This window comes from Pongo pygmaeus, chromosome 3, assembly GCF_028885625.2.
Source record: "Pongo pygmaeus isolate AG05252 chromosome 3, NHGRI_mPonPyg2-v2.0_pri, whole genome shotgun sequence".
NCBI classification, from domain to species: Eukaryota; Metazoa; Chordata; class Mammalia; order Primates; family Hominidae; genus Pongo; species Pongo pygmaeus.
The window spans coordinates 88,931,884-88,954,137 of record NC_072376.2 but is presented as its reverse complement, the minus strand read 5'-3'; the positions used below and the strand labels follow the sequence as shown (position 1 = coordinate 88,954,137).

At 40.7% G+C, this 22,254-nt stretch overlaps 1 protein-coding gene and 1 long non-coding RNA gene across 8 annotated transcripts in view; one reads left to right on the top strand and one right to left on the bottom strand.

Annotated features, from left to right (window-relative positions):
- LOC134739442 (uncharacterized) overlaps nucleotides 1-11,645 on the top strand; it is a 93,398-nt gene extending 81,753 nt beyond the window's left edge. The window contains exon 4 of the long non-coding RNA XR_010126074.1: nucleotides 11,156-11,645. This is a non-coding gene — a long non-coding RNA (uncharacterized LOC134739442). The remainder of the gene's footprint in view (nucleotides 1-11,155) is intronic.
- Nucleotides 1-22,254, bottom strand: part of SHROOM3 (shroom family member 3) — a 350,049-nt gene that overhangs the window by 59,200 nt on the left and 268,595 nt on the right. For 6 of the 7 annotated variants that reach the window (XM_054485820.2, XM_063663770.1, XM_063663772.1 and 3 more), the window contains one exon: nucleotides 11,263-11,394. In XM_054485820.2, the coding sequence (XP_054341795.1) occupies nucleotides 11,263-11,394 (132 nt within the window). Of the gene's footprint in view, nucleotides 1-5,116; nucleotides 5,246-11,262; nucleotides 11,395-22,254 lie in introns of those variants that run through there. The other variant, XM_054485821.2, reaches the window with a different exon arrangement.

Here is a 22,254-nt window from a genome sequence, read left to right as displayed (position 1 = left end):
GTACCCCACTGTATGCATATATTTGTTTAACCAGACCCCTTTTGTAGACACTTTTTCATGTCTAGTCTTTTGCTATTACAAATAATGCTGCAATGAATAACCATGTCCATATAATGTTTTCTATGTACGTTGAAATATCTGCAGAAATTCTTAAAAGTGGAATTGCTGGCTCAAAGGGTAAATGCACTTGCAATTTTGATAATTACTGCTAAATTTCCCCCTTTCACATTTTAAAAAGGAAATAAACTCAATATGAACAATTAAATGTCACTGTAGAAATAATTCGGGGGGAGGCTGGGCGTGGTGACTCAGGCCTGTAATCTCAGCACTTTGGGAGGCCGAGGTGGGCGGATCACGAGGTCAGGAGTTCGAGACCAGCCTGACCAACATGGTGAAACCCCATCTCTAGTAAAAATACAAAAATTAGCGGGGTGTGGTGGCGCATGCCTGTAATCCCAGCTACTCAGAAGGCTGAGGCAGGAGAATCGCTTGACTCCGGGAGGCGAGGTTGCAATGAGCTGAGATTACACCACTGCACTCCAGCCTGGGCAACAGAACGAGACTCTGCCTCAAAAAAAAAAAAAAAAAGAAAGAAAGAATTCAGGGAGAGATTATATCTTCTTTAGTACAGAATAATAGATGATGCATATTTGAACAACATCCCTTTTTAGGCATTTCCTGTTTATAGGAAAATGATAGGCCCCAAATACTAATGATAAAAACATATAGCAATGGAAAACTGGGACCAAGTCAAACAACACTGAGCTGCACTCATAACATTGTTTCATTCATAGATCCAGATGGTGTTGAGATGTTTATAATATGTTCACAGGAGACAGAAAAGTCTGAAGCATTTTTAAAAGAGTTGAAACAAACAAGAATCTTTCAAAACACGAAAAAAGGTGGCCATTGTCCTTCAACACTCCATTAGCAAAGACATTATTTTTGAGAAATCGTTTAGCCGTCAACAGCATCCCTAACCCCTTGTTTCTTTTCTTTTCTTTTGTTTTTGAGACAGAGTCTCGCTCTGTCAACGAGGCTGTAGTGCAATGTTGCGATCTCGGCTCACTGCAACCTCTGCCTCCCGGGTTCAAGCGATTCTCCTGCCTCAGCGTCCTGAGTAGCTGGGATTACAGGCACACGCCACCATGCCCAGCTAATTTTTGCATTTATAGTAGAGATGGGGTTTCACCATGTTGGTCAGGCTGGTCTTGAACTCCTGACCTCGTGATCTGCCTGCCTTGGCCTCCCAAAGTCCTGGGATTACAGGCATGAGCCATCGCACCCGGCCAACTCCTTGTTTCTATAACTACTTCCAGGCTCCTCAAGGCTATCCCTCAGACCTTTTGGATTCACACACAAAAAAAAACCTAAAAAACACTTTTCCAAGGCTTTTCATAATTGCCTCATTAATATCTGTGTCTTTAAAAAGTGGTTCAGTAGGTAGAAAGGTATGCATTAGGTAATACCATCTCATAGCAACACACAGTCCCTTCTGGAAAGAAAAGTTCTTTTTAAATGTCACATCCTGATCATATGTCCTGGGGACTTTTGGTTTTGACAGCTGAATCACCAGTAAGTGTGAAGTCTGCTAATATGCAGTCATAACACTGTAACACCAAAACTGGCATAAAAGATACAGCCCCTTTTCTTGTATCCTACTTTACCCCATTCTACCATGCTTATCCCAATATCCCCTTCACTACTAGTTATCTCCTCCCCATCCTCCATTCTGAAACAGTTTTTGAAAATTACATTTTATTGATTACTGCATGAAAACACTACTATAAAAGAGAGGGACTAGCAACAGGGGTGGGTGTTTTTCATTCAATTGCTGGGGCATAATAAATTGAAATGTTTTTTTTCCCCAATATTCCCCTCTTTATATCCCCTTTGTCAGCAATGACACACATAGAGAATCAGAATATTCAACTGTCCTTCCTACATGTCAACATCTGCATAAAAATCAAGCAGAATTTGATGCAAACATTGTAATATCTATGATGTGTAATAGCATTCATCTTTGCCTTTTATTAACTTCCAGACTCAATTACAAAACAATAGCACAGCATAAATAGAATAGCACAACTTCTAATTACCAATAAATAATTTCTGTTTCTCAACTCTCATTTGGAACTGGGCATTTTATTTGTTGGAGGAAGGAAGGATGGTTTCTACCAATCTCTCCAGATATCAGATATTATGATTTTAGAATTTTCTTCCATACTGTTTCTCTGTGCCACAGCATATGTTGCTAAAACTTAGGAGAAATCACTTCCATGGTGGTGTGTTATTTTCCACAGACAGGCACATGCAAACACCCCCAAGACTGTCACGGATCTCAGAGAGGCTCAGACAGCTGCAGAGGGCTAGAAATATTGTGTGTGCCCCTGAATTACTATTGCTTTTTAGGGAGAAGATGTCTGGGAGCTTTCCCAGAGGACTCCTGCTGGCAGACAAATGAGGAGCAGCTCAGCAGTGTGCAGTAAAAGGTGTAGAGCTTCTCCCCTCTATCCAGCAGATGGTGAGGCTGAGTGCCCGGAGAAGGCTACCCCTAAGCAGGAAACCTTCCTCCTTAATGAGAAATCCATAAAAGATTGCCTTTGAGAGTTTAAAGGAGTCCAAATACCAACCAACATATTTGAAAATTAAGCTAATTTTTATACAAGGCCAAAGAATAAATTAAATTGCACTTGTCAAAACAAATGAAGAAAGGGTTGTGTTTTTTGCACTTGTGTGTGTGAGGCAGAAGCCTTACCTTTTGGTGGTGAATTATTCTAAACACCACTCCATTAAACAAAAACAAATCCCTCCCAAACCTCTAACACCAAACAAACTGAATTCTCTTTTGGAGTAAGTCTGATGCCTTGTGTTATATTTTTCACTTCTCTATTTCACTGTCTTCCTCTTCATTTAAAGGAAAAGGCCATAAGTAAGAAATTAAAGGCAATAAGAAAACAAAGGAAAAGACAGAAGGCATTAATTTTAGTTAAAAATGTTAAATAATGCTCAAAAGAATCTATATTTTCAACTCATACTGGCAAAGAAACTTCATTAAAATAAAGTTTCCAAATGTTACTGGAACTGAAATAAAAAGAATAGTGAAGGTTTTAAGGCAGAGCAGCTGAAAATGTAAAAGACTTTAACACTTGCTCCAGCTCAATTCCTACCTACCAATATTTCCACAATAAATTTTACAATAAAGAAGAGTTTAACTATCGCCACTCACACAGAAGCTGACAATTGGGGAGAATAAAAATCAGAAGAACGTTCTCTCTTACTCGCTTTCAGATGAAAGAATGCCAAAGAAAACTGGAAAAACCAGCCCTGTAATCTCTCTATATATAGATGAGCAAATTTTATAATATAAGCAGTTCATGTTGTCTTTTTTATCTTTTACATGGTGTAATAATAAAATGAATGCCTATAATAATAAAATAAATACTCAAGTCAGCTAGAGAGCCAGAACATTACCATGACTGTTGCATCCACCTGTTTTTTTCCATGTCCTATTTTAAGTAAAGGCATCTCTAGAAGCAAGCGCTGGCATTTAGCATAATTCTGGAGGAAAATTTCAAATCAAGATTATATATGGATAAAAGTTGAATTTGAATTATAAGAGAAAATATAATGAAGTATTTAAATCTTCAATTGTGATGGAATTAAATAATGTACAATTGGCAATCTCAGTCAATACTTCTTTTCATATATGACTATAATCTCAAAGTTGAATGAGAAGACTATACCTTTTCTTTGAAATTTAGAATATACACATAGGTTCCTTTTGTCTTTTTTTAAAAAATAGACTTTAAAATAATTTTTTTTTTAGAGCAGTTTTAGGTTCACATCAAAGCTGAGTGGAAGGTACAGAGATTTCCTTTCCCATACCCCTGCCCCACACATGCATGCTGGACAGGGCCGAGGAAAGAATCTTTGTGCCTGAGGATATCTGAATAAAAAACCTTCAAAACTGAAAGGCAAGGAGAAAAAAAGACAGAAAGTTCCAGAACAGAATATCCAAGAACTGAGAGACAACTACAAAAGGTGTAACATACACGTAATGGAAATACCAGAATGAAAAGAAAGAGGGAAAGGAAGAAAAGAAATTCTTGAAACAATAATGACTGAGAATCTCCCCAGATTAATGCCAGACACCAAACCACAGATCCAGGAAGCTCCAAGAACACGAAGCAAGATAAATACCAGAAAAACTACACCTAGGTATGTCAGTTTCAAACTACAGAAAACCAAAGATAAAGCCAAACAGCCTGAAAGAAGCCAGATGGGAAAAACACCTCACCTACAGGGGAGCAAAGATGAGAATTACATCTGACTTCTCCTCAGAAACCATGCAAGCAAGAAGAGAGTGGAGTAAAAGATTGAAAGTGTTGAAAGGAAAAACAAACAAAAAACACCAACATAGATTCTGGATCCTGTGAAATTATTCTTCAAAAGTGTTGAAAGAAGTAAAGTCTTTCTCAGGTAAACAAAAATTGAGGGAATTTGTTGCCAATAGACTTGCCTTGCAAGAAATATTAAAAGTTCTTTAGAGAAAAGGAAAATTATATAGATCAGAAACTTAGATCTATGTAAAAAAAGGAAGAGCATCAGAGAAGGAATAAGTGAAAGTCAAATAAAATAAAAACTTCCCTATCTTTACACAAATGTTGGCAATGAGAATAGAGAACTTGGCTACTAGTACATAGGTATATAACCATTCCCATAAGAAACAGCAATGTTTACTCTGAAACTCCCCAGGGAAATGAGGAAGCAAAACCGTGAAGTACACAGCACAAAGCACTTGTTAATTTGAATGGGATAAAAAGCCAGTCAAGATACACACATCATAAAAAATAGGGCGACTGTATTTATACACAGGGGAATGAGAATTCCCAAACAGAAATATTAATAGTACACCAAATCATGTGAGATATTCAAATAATGAGAATATTCATAACAATTTAGAGAAACAGGCTTAAACTTAACAGGCAGTTGGTTATTTTTCTTTATAAACAGATATAGCACAACATCAAAAAGACAGCTGTTAAAGGCTTGTCAGTGGAGGATCCTGCAATGAAAGATTCTGAATCGCATTCTAACACAATACTGAACTTACCTTGTGGCAAATAGAAACATCCCAGATAGCAACCCTCTGGCCAATTGGATGTCATATTCAGGCGTGGAATAAAAAGCCATTCTGCCCTGCTACTGCTTTCTGCTCCCCACAGCGTGGTAAAAGCCTCACAAGTACTACATGTGCCTCCAGTTGGACGGCCTGAATCGCCTTGAACTTGCCCAGCTCAGCGCAAGTGGGAGGGACTCTCAATGCCAGTCCCCTCTGTAAATTGGCCAATTAAAATTCAATTCCTGCTCTGTAAGAGGGAAGAAGAGAAGGTGACCCTTAATGACTCCCTAAGAAGAGCTGGCATCTTGAACAATAGCCTATAGCTTAGAAATGCTGGAATTCTATTTTTGTGGGCAAGAGGAGGAGGGAAGCAAGGAAAATCATCTGATGATAGAATGCCTCAAACTGAAATCAGGAAGTCTCCTTAAATGATCTTCTCTGCTAAACACATGCCCTCCTCCATATGCAAAAATGCCACTGTCTACAAAAGTGCTAATTGCTTTAAGCCTCCCATAGTTAGGGAGTCGACTGAAGCAGTGGTTCTATAACAACATCTCACCACATCTTCCTAAGGTGTACTGTCATGAAAACACTAAGTCAGCAGCACAGAGACAGAACTCACTGCCAAGGGACAGCACCGCAGAACTAACCTTGCTGTTCAATTGAGAATGAATTAGAGGAGTCAGATTCTGAGCTTCTATTATCCATTCATCTTGATTTATTTTATGAAGCATGGTGATCTGAGATCCCCATATAAGGGTAAATGCTTAATAATTACATCAGACTATTTTTACAATGACTTGTGGGAGAAGGTGAGGAAGGAATGAGAAGTTTATGGAGAAAAGCATCGGCTTGGAAAATCTTCAGTTTCAAGCCAGAACATTTTGTCTCCTTTACCGACTCATTACCCTAGCCCAAGGCTTGATAGATTTTAGAGAGAAGTTTCTGCCAAGATAAGTTAGATCATAAGAATACCTATTGATAGATAAGAGAGAATGCAGGGATCTAAGCAGGCAAGGAAGGGTAGGATTGGATCTGTGAGAATATTAAGCCCTGGACCACTAAAAGTGTCTCTCTCTGTTTAACTTGGTTGTTTCACTGGCTCCTATATATACCTGGGAAATGAGCTTCTGCCTTTTCTTTTTTCTTATAGATACGTGAGAAGATCCTTCCTGGCTATTTTCTCCACAATGAAGGAACTATGAATATATATATATATATATACCTGTTACTCATGGACTTGGAACTAGCTCATGAGGTGACCCCAGCACTTTCCAATTCCAAAATCGGTATAGGCCTCTGTGACATGTCACAAGTTAGAACTGCTCAATGCCCACCACCAACCTCCCACTTCACCATTTATAAGACTCCTAAGAAGATGATAGCACATCATGGTCTGCAGTCTTTTGCGTAAGGACAAGGCATCACTACCTCATCCTTTTCCACGTTTCCAAACAGGACTTAGACCAGAGCCAGCTCAAAAGAGCTCTTGATGGCCAAAACTAGATCCATTTGAACAACAAAATAAATAACAGTAGTACTGAATTATAACCCACAGGATAAAATAAATATGAAAGAATCCTTACTGACATGAATGAATAATGAACAAACAAGTAGAGGAGAGAAATAGGCTTTTTTTTAAAGAATTCTAATTAATAAATGTAGAAAAAATGAAAGAAATAAAGAATCAAATTTAGAACATTATAGTAATAGTTGTCTCAGGCAACACTGATAGATGCCAAGATCAGTGAAGAAAGTTTGAGGAGAAACAGGATATTTCCATAGCCTGAAAATTATCTTTCCAAGGTTATTTATTAATTACAAAGGGACAAATAGTAACTTTAAAATAGAAAAACCTGGCGGGCTTCACCATAACCAAGTAATCAAGGTTAATCATCACCAGTAATGAGACATATTGACATCATGTAACCCTTATATGAGACAGAAGAAAACAACATCACTTCTGTGGTATTGTCAAAAGCCATCACCTCAATGTAACCAAGAGGACACATCAGACACACCCAAATAGTAAGCATTCCACAAAATATCTGGCCAGAGCTCTTCGAAAGTGTCAAGGTCATAAAAGCCAAGGAAAGACTGAGGAAATATCACAGATCAGAGGAGACTAAGGGAACACAATGTGGGATCCTAGAACAGAAACAGGACATTAGTGGGAAAGAATGGTGAGATCTGAGTAAAGTTTATAGTTTATATAAACTTAAGTCTGTTAGCTAATAGTATTACACCACTGCTGATTTCTTAGTTTTGATATTTGTACTACAGTTATAAAGGGTGTTAACATTAGAGAAAGCTGGGTGACAGGTATACAGGAAATCTCTGTACTATTTTTACAATTTTTCTGTGAGTCTACAATGATTTCAAAACAAAAAAGTAAAAAACAAAATAAACAGGATGTAGGATCTGAGTGTAACTAGATGAGAATGACTCCAATTTCCTAGGTTAGTCCTATATCAGTAACAGTTGGGTTGCAGAGAGACTTCTGGGGGACAGGAAAATTAGGAAGTACACTAACACAGGGCTTACAATTTATAGTCATGTGCCACATAATGACATTTCAGCCAACAATGGAGTGCACATTATGACGGTGGTTCCATAAGATTATAATGGAGCTGAAAAATTCCTATCGCCTGGTGAAGCTGTAGCCATCACTCACGTGGTTTTGATGCTGGCATAAACAAACCTACTGCCCTGCCAGTCCTCTAAAAGTACAGTACATACAATCATGTACAGTACATAATACTTTATAATAAATATGTGTTACTGGCTTATGTATTTACTATATTATACTTTTAATCATTATTTTAGTCTGTATTCCCACTTATTAAAAAAAGAAGCTAACTGTGAAATAGCCTCAGGCAGGTTCTACAGGAGGTGTTCCTGAATAAGGCAGTGTTATCCCAGGAGAGTTCAGCTCCACGCACTGCCCCTGCAGACCTTCCAGAGTGACAAGACATAAAGGTAGAAGCCAGTGGTATTGATGATCCTGCTCTGTTCGGCCTAGGTGAGGGTGTGTGTTTGTGTCTCAGTTTTTAACAAAAATGTTTAAAAGAAAAAAAAATTCAATGAAAAAAAGCTTTTAGGATAAGGATATAAAAAAGAAAATATTTGTATAGCTATACAATGTGTCTGTGTTCTAAACTAAGTGTTAATACAAAAGAGTCAAATATTTTTAAAAGTTTAAAAGTTTATAAAGTTACAGTAAGCTAACGTTAATTATTGAAGAAAAAATTTTAAATAAATGTGGCATAGCCTCAGTGTATAGTAAGCAGTGCACAGTACCGGCCTTCATGTTCACTCACCACTCACTCGCTGACTCTCCCAGAGCAACTGCCATTCCTGCAGGCTCCCTTCATGGTGAGTGCCCTATGTAGGTGTATCCTTTTTACCTTTTACATTGTATTTTTGTCTGTTTAGACACGCAAATCCTTACCATTGTGTGACAACTGCCTACAGATTTCAGTACAGCAACGTGCTGTCCAGGTTCATAGTCTAAGAGCTACACCATAGTCTAGGCTATACCACATGGCCCGGATGTGTAGGTCACACCATCTAGGTTTGTGTAAGTGCACTCTAGTATGTTCAGCAACAATAAAATCGCCTAATGACACATTGCTCAGAATGTATCCCTGTCATTAAGCAATACGTGACTGTATTTGTGGAGATATGATACATACATGTAAAATTCTTAGTGTATGAAGAGTAAAAATTCCAGCCAAGAGCAGGAGTGATGTCTGCACCATCTAGCTCATGACTTTTTACAAAGGAAATTGCTTGTCGCTTATGTTCTCCATACAGACATAGCGCCATCGGCCAGCTTTGACCACACTGATGAGAACAATCCCAGCTTGTTATAAAGATGATTTATTTATGTTTAGGATACTAAGTAGATATACATGTTTGTTCCACTCAACTTTCAGGGATTGTTTTATAAAATATTTTAATTGTTTCTAGCTCAAACCCAAGTCTATGTGATTCTATTGCTGATATTCTTAAGCCCCACTCAGTTTCTGTGATTCCTGCCTTCCCTGTCCTAATGGCCCTGCAGATATCCCCAAGTGCCTCATACCAGCAACTCAGAAGTCACTCTTTAGTTTTTCTCTCCCTTATCCTACCCTCATCTGCTATTTATTCTGCCTCCCTAAATTTATCTCAAATCTATCTCATCTCTTGTCCCATCACCATTGATTTAGTTCAGGTCTTGATCATTTTCTTTCCAGGCTGGAGCAGAAACTCCCTAACTACTACTTTCTGGCCTTGAGGACTTTGGCACTGACATTAGATTAGCCTAGCCGGCCCTGTGGACACCTCCTTGTTAAAGAGAAAATTTTGATTCTCTATATTTTAAAGATCCTAGGAGGCTAAAGGAAACAGTGATAACCTCGGAGCTTCTGCTTCTTAGGATGTCTCTGGGAGCAACCTTGCTGGCTGGATCTCTTGAGTCAGAGATCTTGGCAAATCTCACCCTGTTCTTGGCCTGACTCTCAGACACCAGCCAGTTGGCCTCCCTAGACCTTTGGTATGTTTAAACTTCTTTTAAATCTTTTTTTTTTTTTTTCTCAAATGAAATCTAAAAAAGAACCTTAAACACCCCAATACAAGTGTTGTTTTATTATATAAAATTAAGAAATTCTTTTATGTATATTTGTGTATTATTGAACACGGATAGTCTAAAGATGCCAATATGGATTTGCATAAATCCAAATTATATTGTTTGTTTGAAGCTCTGTCTCCCAGGCTAGAGCGCAGTGACTCAATCATGGCTCACTGTAGCCTCGACCTCCCAGGTTCAAGCAATCCTCCCACATCAGCCTCCAGAGTACTTGGGACCACAGGTGTGTGCCACTATGCCCAGCTAATTTTTATATTTTTTGTAGAGACAGGGTTTTGCCATTTTGCCCAGGCTGGTCTTGAATCTCTGGGCTTACAGGCATGAGCCACTGAGCCCAGCCTACTTATTTATAACGCAAGTCGACATGTCTATATGAAAGAACTTCCCAAACTGAAATCAGGATAATTGGTTACTATGATAACATTTGTTGCACTCATGACATAGTAGGCACAGCCCTAGTGCTTGACATGTATCAGCTCTTTCAGTCCTTTCAGCACCCCTAGGAGGCGGATCAGTTATTAAACTTATTTTACAGTTGGAAGTAGAGAGAGCTTCTATAACATGCCTGAGGGTCTATGGTAAGTGGCAGAATCTAGGCTTGAATTTCAGGTAGTCTGATACTGCACAAACCCCATCTTACTCCCTGTATCATACTACCTTTCATGATATCATACAGACTTCTGTGATAATGATGAGAATGATGAAAATAATTATATCCACACAGCATTATACCACCACCTAACATTTATTTTTTGTTCTCTCTGAGTAGGCTCTGTGCTGAGTGCTTTGAATACCGTATCTCGTTGAATCCTATAGTTGTCCTGTGAAGTAGGCACTGTTGTGCTGATGCTGAGGCATTGGTGTAGTGGCTGAATTTGAATCCACTGCCTCCTAGCTGAATGCTATTCTACAAGAGCAAACCTCACAGGGCTGGTGTGAGAATTTAATGAGATAGCCCATGCAAAGCCAGGACACCTAGCACATGGGAAGCGCTCAGGTTCATTCACTCTCAAAATCCGACCTACATGGGTAAGTAGCTACAAGTCTTTGTTAGGCTTACATTGGAACCTTGGGACATTCCTCCGAGAAATTTTAAATGAAGATTAGTTCAAAGATGAATTAGTCTTGCTGTACAATTTGGCACACCGATCATTTCCAAAGTATAAAACATCAGTGTATCACTTTTAATGTTTTAAATTATAGTTTAAAAAATAATTATAAATGTATTTTTGAAATGATATTTGAATCAAACTATTTGTGGGACCCTAGAATGACCTCCCAGGAACTTTACAGTTCTTTAGAACCTTGTGCGTAAACTACCATTAATAAGATCAGTATCTTTTTAAACTCTGAGCTTCTATCTCGCCTCCTTGTTCTGCCTCTTACCTCTCTCTCAACAGCCTGTATCCTGACCATCCTTGCCCCCAACTCCTCTCCCAGGAGCTGAGTGGCTTTTCGGACTGAGTTCTTTTTCTGAACTGCCGGCACCAACTTCCGTGCCTCTTACCTGTGCTTCAGCCGAAGTTTAACGCCTCCTGACCACGCTGCTTTCCTGTGCTGGGGGCCAGAGGTGAGGTGTTCTGGGCTGACGAAGTTAGAGGCACTAGTATCTGCATGGCCTGGGTCTGGGCACACATCTCTGTCAACAACAGGAAAATAAGAAGCTAAGCATGATGGTGTTCATGGACAGGAGCACAAATGAATCTTAAAAGACCGAAAAAGCACATGAAAATGAACCCTGGAGCCATAGCAAAGCAGCACAGCTAAGTGCAGGGTTCTAAGCCTGCACCTAACAAAGTTATCTGCCCTGCGAAGGCAAATCCACTACTGAGTGTCGCGTCTTCCTTTTTTATCTATGTTCCTGTGAAGCAATAAAGCATTATTTCCCAATCTCAGAAAACCCAGATTTTCTAAGCAAAAAGGAGGAAAGTTATATTAACTGTTATAAAGACAAACTCCCCTGTAATTTGGTTTTGGTAATAAGGGAAAAACTGGATTCACTGAAGCAAACTGTCAAACGAGGTGGTTTGAAACCAAGCCTCTGCCACCTCACTTCTCAAGTTCACTTTAAGGAGCGGGATCTCCAAGTATAACAGGCCTTGCTCTGTTCAGTGGGTGGCAGCTCAGAAGCACATGCCAACTCTTGAGCTTGAGCTATTTCAGATTGTTTAGATTCCACTGCACTGGGAGGCAAGCCTTTTGTGTGTCCATTTAAATCCACCCTCCCACCCCCAGTCCCTAACATCATTCCCATAACTCTCTTCCTCCATACTCCCAGGGAGTCAGAGAAAAATTTTAAGCTCTACATGGCCAATGTGTTCCACCATGGGAACAGGAACATTTCTTCTCCTTAGGACAGTGACAGGTCATGAATTTCTAAACATCCTGACTGTACTCTTGATGTCTCATCAGACTGTCCCCTGCATCAGGCTTTGAAGTTTTGTCATCATCTCTGTTTGTGGGGAACCAGTGGTTTATTTTCAATTTCTGTCTTCGAGGATTTTTCTAAGCCTCTGAGATCCGACTGGTGGGCCCATAAACAGAATCTGGAGAAGGTACAAATGAGGCCGTGCCTCCTCTGCATAGGCCATGGCTGAGAGGGGAAGGGATTACTGAATAGCTATTAAGAATAAGCCCCTTCCATCTGGCCTTCTATTTCCTGGAACACAGAACGGAAGTGAAAGAGCTTTCTTTCCTAAATCCTAAGGCAAATGAAAGGATCTCTTTTTATTCTACAGCATGGGGGAGATGGCCAGGAGGCCAACAGGGAGTTTCCATTTCTAAGCTCAAGTTTTCATGTTTACCTTAGTTATATCTAAGCACCACCACCTCCTTCTGTACATTACTTTTCTCACTGAATTTAGGGTTCTTGGCTTTGGATATATTCAATGCAGTGCTAGACCTCAAGTTTGAAAATTGGTTGAGGTTATGTCAATAATGAACTGAATAAATTGGTCAAGTAAATTCTGAGTGTCAGGCTCCTCATCCACTGTAAAGTGAAACCATGAGGCAGTGCACCATGGTTAGGAGCATGGCTCTGGAGTCTGAGTCCTGGCTCTACCCACTGAGCAGCTCTGTGACTTTGTCTTCTCTGTACCTCAGTTCTGTCATCTATATAATGCATGCATAGGAACAATCAGTGACTAGAAAGTAGATTGAAAGATACCTCACCATCCAATACCTGACTGTAAAGATTATATGATTGTAAACAGCACACTCCAAGACCACCCATTGGTACAACCAGGGGAGGGACTTTTCCTTTCCAGGACCCCTTTAGACCCTAACTTTGTTTGTTGGGGGAAAACAATCAAGACCAGGCCTGAGCTTTCATAAAACCTTTGTAGTATTTAATCGCTTCCTCATTTTTTGTGTAAACCGAAGTTTTTGACTCCATCTTTTTTTTGCACAATGTCTTGGGCACCAGAGACTGAGCTCTTTTCTCTTTCCTTTCCACTTCTCCTTCCTGGGAGATGCCTAGAGACAGAGGCCTAGGAGTGGTGGCTGTCACAGTGAAGAGCTGGCAGGAAGAGCAGGCAGACCAGAAAGAGATGGAAGCATGAGGAACATAAAATCATTCCATCAATTTAAGCATTTTCAATGCATGATTCCTTTCTACCCTAGAAAAGCAGAGACCAGCACCCCAGCACTGCCCCCAAAACCATGTTGTCCTACTACTTGTCACCTCTAGAGGACCAGCTGAAATTAGCAACTGGGTGTGAGAATCCTGAAACCCATTTTGATTCTTGTTAATTGCAACCTCCAGGCTAATCTTTGCCCCTCCTAATCTTCGCCCTCCTGCCCTGGATGGGTTGGCTCTGGATGCCAGAAAGAGCCTGGGCACCTGGGTGAGCTGTCTGGATGCACCACACAAACTAGAAATCAGGCTGGAGAGAGTGCTAGAATCACCAGCACACCAAGCACACCTTTCCTCCCTTCAACTCTTTCTGGAATAATCTGCGCAACAAACACACATTTTATTCATTATATTCAAAAAAAAAGAAAAAAAGCCCATAGTGAACCTAGGTGGAAAATAGTCCTGGCATGAGTGTTGGGAAGCCTGTCATCCCAGAAACCAGGGCCCTGGAATTGTTTCTTTGCCCTTCCTTCCTTCTGCCTTACCTGTACATTGAACACCTTACCTGTACATTGAACTCATGCTGTCTCTAGAGCGCACATTTTCTTACCCACCTGAAGTTACTACTTAGCCTCAAAACAGACTGCTATAGACAAAGTCTGCAATGTGCTTTGATCTCATCGGGGAATGGTGCCCCACTGGTGCGCCAATGGTTATACATGACTCAGGCAAATTATGCCAAGTCGTTCTAAAAAAAAAAAAAAGTGTGCTTTCCCATGTGCCAGATATTACTCCCACAACTTTTTTATGAAGGAGAGAATGAATGAGGGTCTAAGTCCCATTTTATAGATTGACAACCTGAGATACAGAGAAGTTATGTAAATTTGCTTAAACCACACATGGAATCATATTCCCTTGGGACTGTCAACCACTCACTCTCCTTCCTTTCAGTTTGGCAGGTTTCAAAAATGTTCAATTTATGCCACAGATTTTGTAGGCGTTAAATTACTAACCCAGATTTTGTAGGGAATGGTGATGGTAGAGCCATTAACTAAACATATTACCAAATGAGCTCATTTTTACTTAAAAGATACTAAAAGGTACAATGTCTCACTTAAAGATAACCAATGATACATTGTAGAAGCCTGGAAATCAATGAATCCAATTCAAGTGAAACATACTGGGATAAACTATACACTCTCCAGGCCTATTGGGCTACTTCCAGATCCGTAAAGGTACCATCCTCTCCTGGCTTACCCGCACTCATCCTTCAGGTTTCAATTTCGACATCATTTCCTCTGCTGGCTACCCAGAGGAACTGTGGAAGTCGGGGTGAGGTGGCCCCTTGTGTGCTAGCAGTGCAGCACACTGGCTAGAGATGTGCACCTCAAAGTGCAATTCACACTGGCTGCTAGTTGCCTGCTTGCTGGTCCTTCTCTTCCACAGGTCAAGAAAGATAAACCAGCTCAGCTTAGTGCCTGGCACAGAGAATTGCTCAATAAATATTTGTTGAATGAATAAAGTACAGATGACCCTTGAACAACACAAGTTTGAACTACGCGGGTCCTCTTATATGCAGATTTTTTTCAAACAACTGTATCCACCTCTCCTGTCTTCCCTTCCACCTCTTCTTCCATCTCTGCCACCCAAGACAGCAAGACCAACCCATCCTCTTACTCCTCCTCAGCCTAGTCAACATGAAGACAATGAGAATGAAGACCTTTGTGATGATCCACTTTTGATTAATGAATAGTAAATGTATTTTCTCTTATGATTTTCTTAGTATAATAACATTCTTTTCGGCCAGGCACAGTGGCTCACGCCTGTAATCCCAGCACTTTGGGAGGCCAAGGCGGGTGGATCATGAGGTCAAGTGATCGAGACCAGCCTGGTCAACATGGTGAAACCCCATCTCTACTAAAAATACAAAAATTAGCTGGGCGTGGTAGTACGTGCCTGTAATCCCAGCCACTCGGGAGGCTAAGGTAGGAGAATCACTTGAACCCAGGAGGTGGAGGTTGCAGTGAGCTGAGCTGGCGCTACTGCACTCCAGCTTGGCAACAGATGGAGACTCCATCTCAAAAACAAACAAAAAACAAAACAAAACAAAACAAAAAACGATTCTTTTCTCTAGCATACTTTGTTGAAAGAATACAGTACGTAATGCATATGACATACAAAATATGTTAATCAACACACAAAATATGTTAATCAACTGTAAGGCTTCCAGTCAACAGTAGGCTATTGGTAGTTAGGTTTTAGGGTAGTCAAGAGTTGTAAATGTATTTTTGACTCTAGGGGGTTAGCATCCCCAATCCCCCCGTGTTGTTCAAGGGTGGACTGTACTGCTAAATGTTCAACAGATCTACAGCCTTTCTTCCCTCCTATCTCCTTTTAACTCACAAGTTAACTTGTTGGCAAAACTAACAAGACATTTCTTGGAGCTGTTTTATGTTTATGTTTCTTGCTGTTCTCCAGTATCTGTATCTCAATATTACCACTACAAGTGAAGAGCTAGGAATCAAAGCTGACCTGAGAAAGTTTAGCAGAGGCTAAAAAAATATACTGTAGTATGATTTTTCTTCTTCCAGACAGTTAAACGAGAAAGCCAGGCCAGCCACCCACATATTTCTTCTACTTCCCATGATGAGGACATTCATATTTGCTCTGCCTGCCACCCAATATTCATAACTCCAGAATACGTACTGACTGCTTTCTTATTTGCTTTTTGTTTTTTGTTTCATTTTGTTTTTGAGACAGGGTCTTGCTCTGTCACCCAGGCTGGAGAGCAGTGGCACAATCTTGGCTCACTGCAGCCTCGACCTCCCAGGCTCAAGTGATCCTCCCACCTCAGCCTCCCAAGTACCTGGGATCACAGGCATGCACCACCATGTCAGGCTGATTTTTAATGTTTTGTTGTTGTTGTTGTTTGTAGAGACGGAGTCTCACTACATTGCCTCAGCTCGTCTTAAACTCCTGGGCTCAAGTGATCCACCCACCCTGGCCTCCCAAAGTGCTGGGATTACAGGCATGAGTCACCATGCCCAACCTATTTGGTATTTTAATAGTACCCATTAACTGCTTTCTGAACTGAGTTTCAGCCAATACAAGAAGAAAGGGTTCTAGATCATTCAGTTCCTTAGGGCTCTCTTGAACACTGTACAAATTAGGGAAGGCTGAGGAAACTGGAGCAAAAGACAAGGAACTGAACCATTAGGCATGGTCTCTCCAGGTCCCTTTGCTTCCTGGTTTCTATTGAGTTTGCATTTTTCTATTTTATCCTTAAAGGGGAGGGTGAGATGGAGGAATCGTGTCTCCTTGGCATGGTCTGTTACAACCTTAGGGAAGTGCTTGGTTTTGTCTGTTAGAATCAGCCATTTCCTCCTTTTTTGTTATGTTTCATCCAGGAGGGAATGCTTCCTCACTGGCCTCCCCCTTCCACTTCTGTCCCCTCCAATCCAGTGTCTACCCAGCAGCCAGTACCACCTTTCAAAAAATGTAAATGGATGATGTCATTCCCTAATGAAATCCTGTAGCTTCCCCATGCATTTTGGATAAAATCCAGGTTCCCCTACTTGGCCTGCGAGGTCTCAGGTGATGTGGCTCCTGCCCCTCCTTCAACCTTTCCCCTTACTGCATCCTGACCTCACTGGCCTTCCTTAGGTTCCCCAAACTTGCCAAGCTCTTTGCTTTTTGCACATGCTGTTCTCTAAGCCTGGTATATTCTTCCCAATTCATTACTTGGCTGACCACTCCTTAGTTTCTGCTCCCAACTGGAACATCACCTCCTCGGAGACTACCTTATCTAATGCAAATACTCTTTCCTGGCACCTGATCTTTCCCTTTACTGCACTTGTAACCACATGAAATTGTTCACTTGTGCATTGTCTGCTTCGTCGTTAAGACATAAGCTCAGCCAGGTCAGGGTCCACCTCTGGCTTTTCTTCAGCCTTGTGTTTTGAAACTTCTATACACCCAAGGCCTAGCACAGTGAGTGGCTCATGGTAGGCACACAATGCATATTTGCTGAATGAATCATAGGAACCTGTAAGGAAATAATTGTAATGCATCCAAAACAAAGTTCTATGTCCTTAAATCCTTAAGGGCATTAAACTGTTCAGAATATCTATTTTGGGAAATGTGGGATCTTCTTTCCTTCTAGTTACTTTCTAGATCAGGCTCTGAGTTGATTTCTTCTTGAAAATAGAATCTGGCCCTAACTTTTGATCCATCTCATGAGCGGCAGGCTTTCTTGGGACAGACAAGAAAAGTTGGGAGTTGGGAGACTGTGGCAGAGCCCTTTTGACAAACAGCTGGTATGGCTCAGTGCAATTTTGTTGCCTTATGTTTGGAGGCAATCAGAATGCTTTTTGTGATTAAGTAGACAGGATGCATTTATACAGGGCTAAGTTTGTCCGCAGAATCCTTTGGAGAAATTCCTTTTGATTTATGTTGGCTGTGTACACTCATTTATGTGGCAATTTGTCTTATTTAAAGCCATGTTCTTGGTTTTCACGTTTTTCTTCTACTCTGTGTCCTTCATCCATGAAGTTAGCCTTACTATTGCATCTCTATCCTGTCATCCCCCTTCTCCTGGGTTTGCAGGTCTCTAATGCCATAGTTGTAGGTTTCTCAGCACTTTTTCTCTTGAGTCTCCAGGAGGCTGAAAAGGCCTTAGATTAGAGGCTTTTTCAGTGTCTGAAGAAGATTTTAAGAAGTGATGCCCTCAGGCACAGATTTCTGTTCTTAACCAAACATAGGTGCTCTTCATTTTCTGATAACTGACCATTGATCAGCCGTTTCACAGACATTCTGAATGAATTACCCTTTCTTTAAAAGGCCCCCTTGTTCCTGTTACTGACCTTTTGTAATTTACACATTTAAGTCTTAACCTTCTGGGTCTTGTCCTCTCATTACTCATCTTTTTTGCTTTTTAAGTCATTATTTACCATCTAGGAAGCTCCCTCTGTATGCCCTCAGGCCTGTATCCTATCTAGTGTTTTAGTCATAGGCATGCCATTCATTTGTACTTAAAGCCTCCTCCTGTCTTTCTGCTTACCTACCCTGGTCTGCAGCTTGTTTTATTACAGGAGGGCCATACAAAGCCCTTCAGCTCTGCAGAGATGCACTTTGTATGTCTCAAACCTCTGTCCATTTGCACCTCCTGCTCTGGCTGCTGCTTTTTTTCACTTGATTTCCCCCTGAAACTTGCCAAACAAATCCAGGTGTACAATATACCCCAGTGACATTCAGCATATTTCTGACTCTTTCTGAAACCGTAAGCTTAATTATCTCTAGATCTTAGCCAATGACCTCTATGTCAACCTTGCAGAAAGATGAGGAAAGGGTGGATAAGAGAAAAAGCCAAATGATCTGCCAAATCTTTTAACCTGCCTAATAAATATTAATCTGCTTCAGTTTACTGCTGACATCAGTCCCTCTACCCACTGAGCCCTTTGACACAGCTAGTAGCCCAGGACAAGTGCATAAGAAAACCAAGCGCTCTCACAAGGGCTTTATAGTGAACAGATGATATCTTCATGGAAGCGGTGTGCCCCTAGCTACAAGCACTCAGAGTCTAGATCTTAAGACAACTCCAACAAGCAGCAGGCTGTGTAATGTATATGGATGATGTGGATTCCGGAGCCAGCTGCTTGGGGCCTGTTCTGGCTCTGTCACCTAGGAAGGTGTTTGACTTTGAGCAGGTCACTTAACCTCTTATGCCTGTTTCCTCCCCTATAAAATAAGAATACTAATAGCACCTTCATCAAAGGGTAGATGTGAGGCTTGAATGAATTAATACATATAAAGCAATCAGAACAGTGCCTTGCAGTAATTATTAAATTTTTACCCGTAGAACTGAAACTTACATTTACTGGGCACATGGTATGTACCAGATTATTTGTGCTTTAAAAACAGTAATTCAGTTAATCTTCTTATCATTTGAGGCAATAATCATCCTTATTGTACAGAAGAAAAGAAAAATTAAATTAAAAAGTAGAAAGAGCTATGGCTAAAGTCCTCACCCTCTCCACTACCTACCCCATTAGATTCCTTTTAGGATTACTGGGCTTTGTATACTTTGATAGGCATCAACTACATATCAAACCATGTATGCCTGTCATTTTTCCACATCACTCTTTTGTTATTCATATGAGATAAAATATATGCATAAAAAGAAAACACCAGCAAGTATTCCAAAATGTTACTACTGGGTGACAGGATTATGGGTACTATTTTTCTTCTCTCTTTTCTATGTCTTGCAAATTGCTTACAATTAATGTTTATTATTTTAATTATCAGAAAATAGTAAAATTAGCCTTATTTTTTCTTAATAGAATGAGTCTAAGGGTCTAAATTTTCTACATTTTTAAAGGAAAATCTTCTCTAGGAAATGGAAGTGCCTATCCTGAGAGCATATCTGGGCAGTAGAAAGACTCCACACTAGTTGGTGAAGGGGATTACTTTGGGAGCTCCAATAACTGCTGAAAATAGTCAGTGGAGGAAGAAGCAGGGTTTCTGTGAAACTAGTATCAGTAGAGAGAGATAAATACCTCCTGAAAAAATTCAGTCTATCTCTATCCTCTATCCCTATCCTCTATCCTCTATCTTTCCCTATCCTCTATCATTAGCCTACAGTAACAGAATAGTGTTCCCAGAGAACCATGCAAATCTCTACAGTGAACCATTATTCATTACTTTAATACCAGATTATAGCTTATAAAGCACTTTCCCAAATATTATTTCATTTGGCCCTCAATAATCCTGAAAGGCAAGTAAAGCAAGTATTATTTATCCCCATTTAACAGATGCAGAGACAGCCTCATAGAGGGACAGTTATTCGCTCAAGGTCAGGACTTGTAAGCTACACGACTGGCACAGCAGGGTCCCATACTCTAATTTTTAAGCTCTCTTGTTTCATACTGCCTTTGGATTCTGTGATCCTAAAAGTCCATTGACACAGTAGCAAACATTTAATACCAAAAGCCTCTTTAAAGGGGAAGCTTCAGAAGAAGAAAGTAGACTGACTGAAATTCAGATGAGACCCCTCTCTCAAGTCCAACTGTCCCTAGATCTAGAGAAATGATGAAGTCCCTACCCCTGACACCCAGACAGCATTCCTGCCCCTACAAGAACTTTCTAGCGCCAGTCACACTGCTGAAATGATGCAGGATATATTAAGATAGATATTTCAAGACCAGGTGCAGTGGCTCACGCCTCTAATCCCAGCACTTTGGGAGGCCGAAGCAGGCAGATCACTTGAGGTCAGGAGTTTGAGACCAGCCTGGTCAACATGGTGAAACACTATCTCTATTAAAAATACAAAAACTAGCTGGGTATGGTGGTTCACACCTGTAATCCCAGCTACTCAGGAGGCTGAGGCATGAGAACCGCTTGAACCCAGGAGGTGGAGGAAGGTTGCAACGAGCTGAGATCGTGCCACTGCACTCCAGCCTGGGTGACAGAGTGAGACTCTGTCTCAAAAATAAATAAATAAATAAAAGAAAGAAAGAAAAAAAAAAAGATATTTCATGCTGAAACCCAGAGCCTAGTCACATCTATACCTAGCCCAATCATCCATTCATTCAATCAACTATTACTAAGGGCTAACCACAGGCCACACATCGGATTAGGCACTGGACTTGTGGCAAAACAGACACGATCCTTCCCTTTGTGGAACTATAAATTAATGGGAAGAAAGGCAAAATTAACTGAGTAAATATATACATACAAACCATAAGTGCTGGGAAAAGAGACCATGAGGGCAGCCCACACTCAGCATGCCTCCCTTTCCTTGTCATTCACTTTTACACAGTCTGTGTAGACACTTGCTTCCCCTAGTCGCATGCCCCAGGGAGGGCAGGTATCCAAGCATCAGTCCTCAAAGTTGCAATTACCTTATGGAGTGCTCTGAGCCAGGCTGGGGGCCAAACTGTTTCTGCACAACTTCTTACCATCCTTACAGCCAACCTTGAAGGCAGGTGACTTTCTGCTATTAGTCCCTACTTTATACATGAGGAAACAGACTCAAAGAAGTGCAGGAAGTTTGTCCAAATGCTGGTGAAAAAAGAATTTGACTCCAGATCTGGCTGATGACAAAGTCTATGCTCTTAACTATGATGTAATAGTCTTAATCTTATTTGAGATTCTCCTTTCTTCCTTGGCCCCATATGGTTCTCTTCCTTGGATGATGCTCAATAAGTATTTGGTTAATAAAAATATGCCAAGTGGACATGAGGCCAGCTTCCTGGTGGGTCCCCTGCAGTTATCTATCCTGTCTCATTTGAATGGGAATTACTGTCTTCCCAGAGTACAGCTCTGTTGCTGATATTCTGCTTGGACCACATCAGTGTGAATATAACTCAGCCAATGCTCAGACCCTCAGCTGAAGCCACAAAGGGCTAACATCCTGCATCAGGGGAGTCTCATGAAAGTGTAAAGTTGGGGTCACATAGAACACATCCCAGTCCAAATACCTCTGACATGCCTCTCCTAGACTATGCTGCATGGTGTAGTACCATTAATCATCTCCAGAAAAGCACTTTGGAAAGGAGCTACTTGTGGAAAGGAGCAAGAAAGAGAACATGCAACAAGCATGGTGGAAGTAAAGCAGGAAAGTCGATTTGGTAATCCTTCTTCCCTGTTCCCACAAAACATCAGGGAAGGGAGCACGGATGGTTAAGTAGACACTCTAAAAGGCCATATATACATATCCTATTATAGCAGGAAACATTACTGGACCTGCAGCCAGGACACCTGCACTAGGCCCTCTCTGTATTGCTATGAACAAGTCATTTTCATGTTCTGGGCTCCTATTTTCTCACACGTAAAATGAGGAGGTTAGTACAGATAAGAGCCTGGGGGTCCCTTTACCTTTAACAGTTGATGAACCAAAGGTAAAAAGCAGCGGGAGGGCCTACATGG